Source organism: Cyprinus carpio, chromosome B2 (genome assembly GCF_018340385.1).
Source record: "Cyprinus carpio isolate SPL01 chromosome B2, ASM1834038v1, whole genome shotgun sequence".
NCBI classification, from domain to species: Eukaryota; Metazoa; Chordata; class Actinopteri; order Cypriniformes; family Cyprinidae; genus Cyprinus; species Cyprinus carpio.
In genome coordinates, this window is record NC_056598.1 from 31,102,283 (window position 1) to 31,113,308 (window position 11,026).

Here is an 11,026-nt window from a genome sequence, read left to right on the forward strand (position 1 = left end):
AAAACAGCATGTGCAAAGTTGCATAATGTGAGCTATATATCACATCTGAACACATGAATATCAGTGCAGTCCTACATGGACAAGAGACTTTAAGGATCTAGTCGTGATTACAGCAAACGTGGATATCATGTTACAGTAAACATATGAAACATTCTAATAGATATACAGTGAACTGTGAAGTCTAAATATACACACAGTAGATCAGAGCGACACAAAAGGCACAACGTTTCTACTTCAGGAATAATTATTAATGTTAATGACACTAACAGCTAATGAGGGGTTTCATGTGAATGATCAACTAAAAATGACATGCTACTGACATACAATATAGTACATTACACATGCGATGTACTTGAAAACACTGGGATGTATTTAAAAGAGAAAAGAAACATGAACGAACAAATGAATAAACAGAAAGAAATGAAACAAAAATGAAAGAAGAAAAAAATAAAAATAGAGAAAATAAATGAAAAAAAACTTGAGAAATGGAGAATAAAAATATGTAAAAGAAAAAGAAAAAAAACAATAAAAAGAATAAACAAAAACAAATAAATTAAAGAAAAAAGTAAAAAAATAAATAAATAAAAGAAAAACAATAAAAAGGAAATAAGACATGAAAGAAAAAATAAGAAAAGAGAGGAAAAATAAAAACAATAAAAAAAGAAAATAAAGGGGAAAAGGAAACAATGAATGAATGAACAAACAAATGATTAAAAGAAAGAAATGAAAAAATATAAAGCGAAAAATTAAATGAAAAAAGAAAAAAACAAAAAAGAAAAAAATAAAGAAAATAAATGAAAATATCTATTAAAAAGTAAAAAAAAATATGTAAAGAAAAAGAAAAAAACAATAAAAAAGATAAGAAAAATGAAAGGAGAAAAGAAGTTAAAGAAATAGAAAAAGAAAGAAAAGAAAGAAAAGAAAGGAAAAAAATAAGTGCAAAAAGATATATTTTAAAATGTTAAATAAATTTAAAGTGAAATGAAGGGAGAATGAATGAAAGAATGAAAAAGAAAGAATAAAAGAGAAAAATAAAAAAGGTTAATTTTCAGGTTGAAAATCTTAATTTGCTACAGTAATTATAACTAATAAAACATCGCCTACACACTGTCAGCTGACTCATTCACATGTAAATATAGACATTTTCTTCTGCTTAATTACTTCAGGTTCATACAGTGCCACTATAATGAGCTCAGTAACTGCTCCTCAGACGTGGAATAAAGAACAGCAGCAGTCCTTCAAACACACGTCCATCTCGTTCTTCAAGAATGTAAACGTGAATCTGAAACGAAGGGTTTGGGGCTGAACACTGCCTTTACAACAACAACAACAACAACAGAATAATCCAGAAATACTCAGAGCTGAGGAATATTAATGTGAGCTGAATCTAGAGTTTACAAAGAGACATATTCATCTAGAAACATGGAGACATCATCAGACATTATAGACGCTGTCAGCGTTCATGGCTCTGTGCTGCTAATGTTCTCAAATATATAAAATCGTCAACATCTACGTATGATATTAAGATCTCACACATTTTTTATCATTCATCTGCTGAAATCCGTCTTCATCTGAACGACATACAGAAGCTTGGGTTTGGGTTTCTGTGTTTGTGAAAGAAGTCTCTTCTGCTCACCAAGACTGCATTTGTCTGTATAAAGATATAGTAGGGGTTGTGAAATATTATTGCAATGTAAATCAGCTGTTTTCTATGTGAATCTCTGTTAAAGTGTAATTTATTTCTGTGATGCGCAGCTGTATTTTCAGCATCATTCCTCCACTCTTCAGTGTCACATGATCTTCAGAAATGCCGTTCTAAGAGTTTCATGTAAATTTCAGCATCTGCACCAAATTCATATTTTTACTCCGATATGCACATGCTTAAATACTGTTTTCAAAACTGTTAAACTTGAGCTTAAAACCTAGCACAGAAATGAATAAGACAGAAATTAGCAACATTTTATCAGTAATATCATACAGAACAAGAATGAGTTGATTTGAGACATCAGTGAAGTGTTTTGTTAAGTTTTAGTGCATTTTGAATGTGAAATGTTCAAGCTGAAAGATGCTTAGAACTGTGTGAAGAGTTTAGTGTTGAGAAATGTGTTCTGTAGTGATTGTAGAAAACTGTAAATCAAGCTTCATATTCTCACTATATGAGCCATAAAAGCCAAGACATTCATACAAAATGTGATACAAATAATTCAGGCTTTATGGGGTTAAAAGAGTTTTTTGTGGGCCCTATGAAATATTTTATTTTTTACCAAATTATTTTATTTTTATTTTTTTTCTGGACTTCTTTTTAATCGGTAAATTTAATTTTATTAATAAAAAGTATATCTAATTAATTAAAATCAGGAAAACTTTACAATTTAACATCAATTTATTAAAAGTTCAACAAAAATTACATGTTTAGAGCCCTATGAAATGTTTTATTTTTTCTCACCTTATGTTTTATTGTAACCAAATTCTGTGTTTTAGCACGTCTAATTATTTTAACGCATAAAAACAATAGCCTCATGAATTTTTATTTAAATTATAAATTATGATTAATATTATCGATGCAGGGTAGGATTAAATAAGCTTATGCTTCTTCCTACACTGCATAAAATGATTTTCTTACTCAGTAATTTGTCTTGTTTTTTTCAAGGTTCTTGAATAAAGATGCATTTACTTGACAAGCATAATTTGTTTCCTTAAAGAAATAATAAAAATCTTGTTAGTTTTTGCTTAAAACGAGCAAAAAAATCTGCCAATGGGGTAAAAAAAAAAAAACTTAATTCAAAGGCCTAAACAAGATTATTTTTCTTGCCCCATTGGCAGATTTTTTTGCTCGTTTTAAGCAAAAACTAACAAGATTTGTTTTATTTTATTATTTTTTTTTTAAATATTTTTTCTTTTCTTTTCTTTCTTTATTCTTGATTCAATAATTTTTAGATATTAATACTAGAAAACAAGACAAAAATACTAAGTAAGAAAATCATTTTTTGCAGTGTACTCCTTTTCTGACATGTATAAGTTTTTGTTTTGTTTATTAGTATTTATTTCACATCTTCAAAATAAAGTCTGGGAGTCAAATTCAGTTTTGTAATGTGCCCCTAGCTCATGTCCAATCATCGTTCACAAATCCGAGAGAGACGCAGTGTGTTTCTGCAGATGTGCATCTGAGTTTTCATCAAGCGCGTGGGTCTCCTTCTCCTCTGTTTCTGCGTCGGGCGTCTCGAACGAATCTCCTCCCAGATCGGCTAGTTTAATGTAGCCCTTACTGCCCGACCGCTCCAGTCTGGGACAGCTGAACCTGCGCGAGCTCTCGTCCAGACGCCTGGCGCCGGGATCCGTCAGCGCGTTCAGAGACAGGTGCGAAAGACACATCCGCGTCCCTGAGACCTCCGCTTTGGTCTCCAGCGTCGCGACGCAACTCCTACGCCGCGGAGGTTCGTTCTCCTGCACTTCGCAGTTGTTGAGTTTGATGACGGGGAGCGTGAAGGCATTGACGGACGAGGTGACGATGGAGCGCGTCTCCCACTCGCGCGGACCCTCGGCTCCTTGATGGATGCTGTAGATCGTGTCGGCGAACGACTGGCGCTTCGCAAACAAGCTGTGTTTTCTCGCACACGATGGGCGTCTGTTGTTTCGTGGAGACGCCGGTTTATCGCTCTTCGGTTGCACGATGAGGCCGTTGAACGGGACGCAGTCTTTGGAGCGCATACTGTGAATATCGATGACTGTGGAGTAAATGTCTCGCAGGTTGATGATTTTGGTTTTCTTATCGCGATCCTCGTGGAGAACCGCGTTGGCGCAGATGAAGAGGAAAATCCCGATGCCCATCACTAACGGTCCGAAGACTTTGAGGTTGTCCGAGTATAAATAACTCACAATCAAGCTTTTGAGGAAGCCTGACGAGGTGTTTGACTTCACTAACTTGTTATTGCTTGTGAGGTTGTCCTCTTTTATTCGTCGCACGGGTTCGATGAATTTCTCGTTGTTTCTCTCTCTGGGCCAGTATCCCAGTACGGCCATGGTGACGCCGATCATCAGGATGAAAACCCCCAGCGCTGCCACCAGCCCAGAGACGGAGCACAGCTTCACTTTGCCCTTCAACACCACCACGTCGTTCTTGCGCTTCTTCTTGGCTTTCCTCTTCTTCTTGTTCTCCGCGTGGTTCTTGGTTCGCAGCGAGTCCTGGCGCCGGGAAATCCTCAGCAGCCCGCCGGTAGCGATCATCCTGCCTATTGGGTCACGAGGCTGTCAATCATCCTGTGGGCGGGACGCAAAGAAGAACAGAATACACATCACACACAAACTGTGCTGATAAAAAAATAAATAAATAAAAGTTGCAGTTAAGTGCCCCCTTCTGTTCAAGGTTAAGTATTGCATATACGGTTGTTGGGTCCTTATATGTTGACCCTGGACCACAAAACCAGTCATAAGGGTCATTTTTGTGAAATTGAGATTTATACATAATCTGAATTCTGAATAAATAATCTCTCCATTGATGTGTGGTTTGTTAGGAGGACAATATTTGTCTGAGATACAACTATTTGAAAATCTGGAATCTGAGGGAGCAAAAAAATCTAAATATTGAGAAAATCATCTTTAAAGTTGTTCAAATGAAGTTCTTAGCAATGCATATTACTAATCAAAAATTAAGTTCTGATATATTTACTGCTTTTGTGCTGCTTTTTAAGTCACAAATGACTTAAGATTTTAAGTATTGTTTTCTAAAAAAGGATTCAAATTTTGTTAGTTTTTGCTGAAAATGAGCAAAAATATCTGCCAGTGGGGTAAGAAAGGTAAGGCTAAACAAGATTATTTTTCTTACCCCATTGGCAGATATTTTTGCTCATTTTCAGCAAACACTAACACAATTTTGATCTTTTTTTTTTTTTTTTTTTTTAGAAAACAAGACTTCAAATATTATCTAGATTTTAGAGTACAAAGATCATATAATAATATAAGTTCATGGTTAAAAACAGGGAAAAACTCATCAGTGGGGTCAGAAAAATTATTAGTTTATTCAAAGACAAAAAATATTATTTTTCTGAATCTGCATTTATGCATTTTCATTTCTGACTTTTAACTAAAAGTCATTGTGCCTCTCAAGTAAATGCATCTTAATCAGTGTTATTTTAGTATCATTGATATACTATTTTATTTTTAATATCTTGAATTAGATTTTATATTTCTCTTTTCGTTATTATTTTAGTTTGTTTTTGTAATTTTGTTGTGTTTTTGTTTTTGTTTTTTTACCATTTTTTTTCCATATTATTAGTTTTAGTTACTTTAGTACTTCAGCTTCAACTGAACAAAAATAAGAAATGTTGCCTTGACAACTAGATTAAATAAAATAAGTTGAAATTATGTTATTTTATTATAATTTTTTTTTTTTAACATTTTATTTATTTCAGTTAGTGTTTTGTTTTATTTATTTATTTATTTATTTATTTATTTATTTCAAGTAATCAAAATGTTTGTTAGGTTTTAGTTTTAGGTTTAGTTAACATTAATAACCCTGTTTTTGAATAAATAAAATAATTTAAATTAAATTTTTAGATATTTGTACTAGAAAACAGGACACAAATAAGAAAGTAAGAAAATCACTTTTGCAGGGTTAATATTTCAGTAGTTGCCCCTAGACAGCAATGAGATTAAATGGAGAGCAAAGTGAGATGAAAAGGCCCCAGTGATCTCTCATGAGTCTCTTCTAGAGTTTCAGATGAGATCTCAAACGTGTCTCAAACTGGGCTCAGATTTGCCAGGATACAAAAGTTTGCAAAATGAACTCAATCATTTCTCATCAAATGATAACAATAAATAAACTGCTTTCCACGTTCATATTATAGTCCTATATTCTTACTGGATGAAAACTATTGACTCGTGTCAGTTGTTATTAATATTACTTTTAAAGAGAAACTTCTAAAACAAAGATGAGCTTGAAAACTGAACTGAAACATAACTTAGAGCTTCATTACATTCCTTCAGATTTAAAAGAGCAACCTCTGAGAAATAACATCTTCTGGCAAAACATCCAGCACAGTTTTTCATTATGAAGCAAAGCTGACCTATTTTTGTTCAACATGTTTGTTTTTTCATTATTATGATATTTTATTAACACTGCATCTGTTTTTATGAACACATGCAGTTATTCTCATTTGTTTGTAATATTCAGATGATTCCAGTCAATGATTATCAATGATGGAAGCAGATGCTTCATGTATGTTTTTTGATAAAAGTTATTTTAACATTTGGATTTTTAGATTTAATGATTTCCTGTTCCTGACAGCCTAAGGGGGATATTATTTAATTCTATCTATTTCTCTCTAATATCTCGGCATCACCACCATCCTCACTCTCATAAATCCATCCTATTACAATTAAACATCATCTTTAAATTCTCAGATTCCACATGCACTGCTTCACGAACCCACTTATACATTTCAATCAAATAATCAATTAGAGAGACAGATGACATCACTTATTGCGGCTAATGTATAATTCACCTTTGCCAGCAGGATTTCAATTTGCCCAATCCCTCAGAATCATGCCTGCCGTACAGTGATGTTTTTATGAATAATTCATGGCATGAATAGTCTTCAGTAAAACTGTCATGACACACAGCCAGTGGAAATGTCAGCATCTACGAATGACAGACGTGAGTCAGACCCCCTTCAGAGAACGTCAATGAGGGCCGACGGGGGTCCTGACACTTCACAGGCGCTTTCAACATCTCCATACTGCAGCAAAATGACAATAATAAAAAAACTAAAAAAAACTTGCGGCAAATGAAACCAATTCAGCCACATTAAATATGGCAAACTGCATTGTAAAAATGGAACATGCATGTTAAATATCATATCTAAAGACCAGATTTGTGCCAGACTAAAGGGATATACACAGAACACCAAACGCCCTGGTAACCAGCTAGAACATCCCAACAACCATCTACAACAGCAATACTCAGAACGCCTTAGCAACTGCATAGCAACGTACTGGTAACCACCTAGAACATCCCAACAACCATCTACAACAGCAACACTCAGAACGCCTTAGCAACTGCATAGCAACGCCCTGGCAACCACCTAGAACATCCCAACAACCATCTACAACAGCAACACTCAGAACACCATAGCAACTGCATAGCAATGCCCTGGTAACCACCTACAACATCCCAACAACCATCTACAACCATCCTGTCTACATTTACTATAGCAACACCTGAGCAACTGCATAGCAACACCCTTGTAACCACCTAGAACATCCCAACAACCATCTACAACAGCAACACTCAGAACGCCTTAGCAACTGCATAGCAACGTCCTGATAACCACCTAGAACATCCCAACAACCATCTACAACAGCAACACTCAGAATCCATAGCAAACAGCATAGCAAAGCCTTGGTAACCACCTACAACATCCCAACAACCATCTACAACCATCCTGTCTACATTTCCTATAGCAACACCTGAGCAACTGCATAGAAACCCCCTGGTAACCACCTAGAACATCCCAACAACCATTTACAGTAGCAACACTCAGAACGCCTTAGCAACAGCATAGCAAAGCCCTGGTAACCACCTAGAACATCCCAACAACCATCTACAACAGCAATACTCAGAACGCCTTAGCAACAGCATAGCAAAGTACTGGTAACCACCTAGAACATCCCAACAACCATCTACAACAGCAACACTCAGAACGCCTTAGCAACAGCATAGCAAAGCCTTGGTAACCACCTACAACATCCCAACAACCATCTACAACCATCCTGTCAAACATTTCTATAGCAACACCTGAGCAACTGCATAGAAACCCCCTGGTAACCACCTAGAACATCCCAACAACCATTAGCTACAGTAGCAACACTCAGAACGCCTTAGCAACTGCATAGCAACGCCCTGGCAACCACCTACAACATCCCAACAACCATCTACAACAGCAACACTCAGAACGCCTTAGCAACTGCATAGCAACGTACTGGTAACCACCTACAACATCCCAACAACCATCTACAACAGCAAAAACTCAGAACCGCCCTTAGCAACTGCATAGCAACGCCCTGGCAACCACCTAGAACATCCCAACAACCATCTACAACAGCAACACTCAGAATGCCTAGGCAACTGCATAGCAACGTACTGGTAACCACCTACAACATCCCAACAACCATCTTACAAGTAGCAACACATCAGAACGCAAAACTAGGCAACTGCATAGCAACGCCCTGTAACCACCCGTAACAACACCACTCACAATCCCCTAGAACATCCCAACAACCATCTACAACAGAAACACAATCAGAACGCCTTAGCAACAGCATAGCAAAGCCTTGGTAACCACCTAGAACATCCCAACAACCATCTACAACAGCAACACAATTAGAATGCCTAGGCAACTGCATAGCAACGTACTGGTAACCACTTACAACATCCCAACAACCATCTACAACAGCAACACAATCAGAACGCCTTAGCAACTGCATAGCAACGTCCTGGTAATCACCTAGAACATCCCAACAACCATTTACAGTAGCAACACTCAGAACGCCTTAGCAACTGCATAGCAACGCCCTGGTAACCACCTACAACATCCCAACAACCATTTACAACCATCTACAACCATATTGTCCACATTTACTATAGCAACACCTGAGCAACTGCATAGCAGCGTCCTGGCATCATGGCAGTGAGTTTTGCAGGGACACACGTTATTGTCATGAAATCAAACTGACATGAATCATAAACTCTCTGCAGCTGAAGCAAACAAAACAAACTGAAGCGGGCACTTGCATTGGATTTTTAGTAAGTCTCTGTGAATTTATGTCCATCAATGCTGGACTGAGGAAGAACAAACACAATGTTTGTCTTAAAATAATGAAAGGTTGAATGCATTGATTAGCAAACAGTCATGAAGCTGGCACTGATCTGTCTCTTTACACAGCGTGTCCTGATCTGCCTGAGCTCGTCTGTGTTTATAGGTAGCAGAACAACGAGCACACACTCCCACACACTCCTCTCAACCCACCATACCACCCATCCATACGGCTTTAATGTCAGCGCCAAACACACCAAACAATCCCACAACCCTCGGCTGAGACGCCTTGCGGCCAGGCATTTTTAGACGCTTCTTCACTTCACCTTACAGCCTCTGAGCTCAAAGAAAAAGCCAAACATCTCAGACTTCAACACGTTCCACAAAATAAAAAAATCTAAATAAAACACTTGAACACTAAAAATAGATATTTCATCTGTTTACCTGCATGTCAACGTGACCATTAATCAACATCAGAGAACTGTAAACGTGAATATGTGGTTAAATTATTGCAATATTAACTTCCTCAGAGATATTACAAGTAAATATTTAATGTCAAAGGGGTTTAGCTAACAAAAAAAAAAACATTTGGGAATCTTTGCATTACATTAACATTAATAAACATGAAAACAGTCCAGACTTCCAGAATCAACAGTTACTGAAGGTCACTGGATATGATGAAGATACAGTATTTCACAGCTGAAGTGTTTTTCATAATTATTATTTTCATACACGGTCTAATAGCTTGAGAGGTGCTCCCAAATTCAGATGCATGGACCGCCAAATGATTTACATGACATTTACATAACGATTCTATATTGTGGATATAGTCAAAGCTAAACGGTATGAAATACAGTAGAATTTTTGGACAGGAAACTTAATAAGAGAAAAAAGAAGACACGTATGAATAATTTACTGCCACTGCGTGTATAATATGTAATCATGTTACCCACAAAAAAAGTTACTGTATTCTGATTATGAGCATTTTAAAACGTAATATAATTACATAATCCAGATTGTTTGTAATAAACATTACCAGTTAATCTGTGAGTATGTGCTGACTTGTGTTCATGCCCAACTTTAAGGTCACCTTGATAAATTTCCATTTCATTCTTTTTCTTTTGATAAGTTAAAACAATAATAATAAACTTAACAATAAGTACTTAACTCTAATTATTTAAAGAGGAAGTAGATCTGTTGGATCAGTTGATGGTTCTGAATGTTCATATTAAGGTCAGCGTTCACTATTGTTTCCAAAACTGCTGAACTGATATTGTAATATAATGTATTTTTCGTTCAGTTCGTGTTTTGATTTACATTAATCGGTCTTTCTATTGTTTTTGAAGAGATTCAACTAATAGAGTAAATCATGCACGCGGACAAAGAAAGATGCAAAGATGTGTGTGAAAATAAATATATAAAATATAAAATAATGAATTGAATATAGGTATGAAAAAAAAATTATAACAGGACTCCACGAGTTTACAATGCAACAATGAAATACTATATTAATAATTCTGCCAATATGAAACAAAATGTCAAACGCTGAACAATCACTTTAGAAATTTCATTGACCATCACTGATTTTCATTTGAACGCGCACAAAAGGCTTTAACGCGATTATTTCCTCTCAAACAGCGACATCAGGATGATTTAACAAGTGTTTAAGTGAAGTCAAAGACATCAGTGTGTGCGGAAGGTTTGGAGGTTCTCACCGAAACTGTGTTCGTCCACCAGACAGAGCTCGTCTGCATCACTCTCGTCCATGTCTGAGGATCTCTGTCATCTTCATCCTGATGCTGCTGAAGCAGATCTGAGGAGCTCTTCATTGTGTCGCGCCGCCCATCGGCCAGAGCAGCGGGTCGCGCGCTGCGTACTGCGTGATGCGTGCTGCACACTGCATACTGCACACTGTAGAGTGCGCTACATTGTTGACATTGCCATCTAAAAAAAATGATTGTTGAAATTGCCATCTAAAAAAAAAAATATCTCTAAAAAATAGACAAATTTATTTTCACATCAAAATGTTTGAATGATCAAATAATACATCAAGAAATAAATGTTAAAAATGACAGCAATATGATAAAATATAACAGTGTCTAACAATTTTACTTTTCCATAATTGGGTATTTATTGGTATTGTTTTTTTTTTTTTTTTTTTTTTTTTTTTACTTTATTGGTATTGGAATATTTTAATAAACATTTTATGATTTTTT

The 11,026-nt window shown here is 35.9% G+C and overlaps 1 protein-coding gene across 1 annotated transcript; it reads right to left on the bottom strand.

Moving 5' to 3' along the window:
* Positions 1-2,942: 2,942 nt before the first annotated feature.
* LOC109107591 (transmembrane protein 200A-like) lies at positions 2,943-10,738 on the bottom strand. The gene is made up of 2 exons (XM_019120846.2): positions 10,526-10,738; positions 2,943-4,257 (listed from the first exon to the last, which is right to left on the bottom strand). The coding sequence occupies exon 2, from the start codon at positions 4,222-4,224 to the stop codon at positions 3,121-3,123; it is 1,104 nt and encodes a 367-aa protein (XP_018976391.2). The 5' UTR covers positions 4,225-4,257; positions 10,526-10,738; the 3' UTR covers positions 2,943-3,120.
* Positions 10,739-11,026: the final 288 nt, after the last annotated feature.

Excerpts from the sequence above, each read along its gene's own strand:
- LOC109107591 (XM_019120846.2), bottom strand. The coding sequence starts at position 4,224 with ATGATCGCTACCGGCGGGCTGCTGAGGATTTCCCGGCGCCAGGACTCG.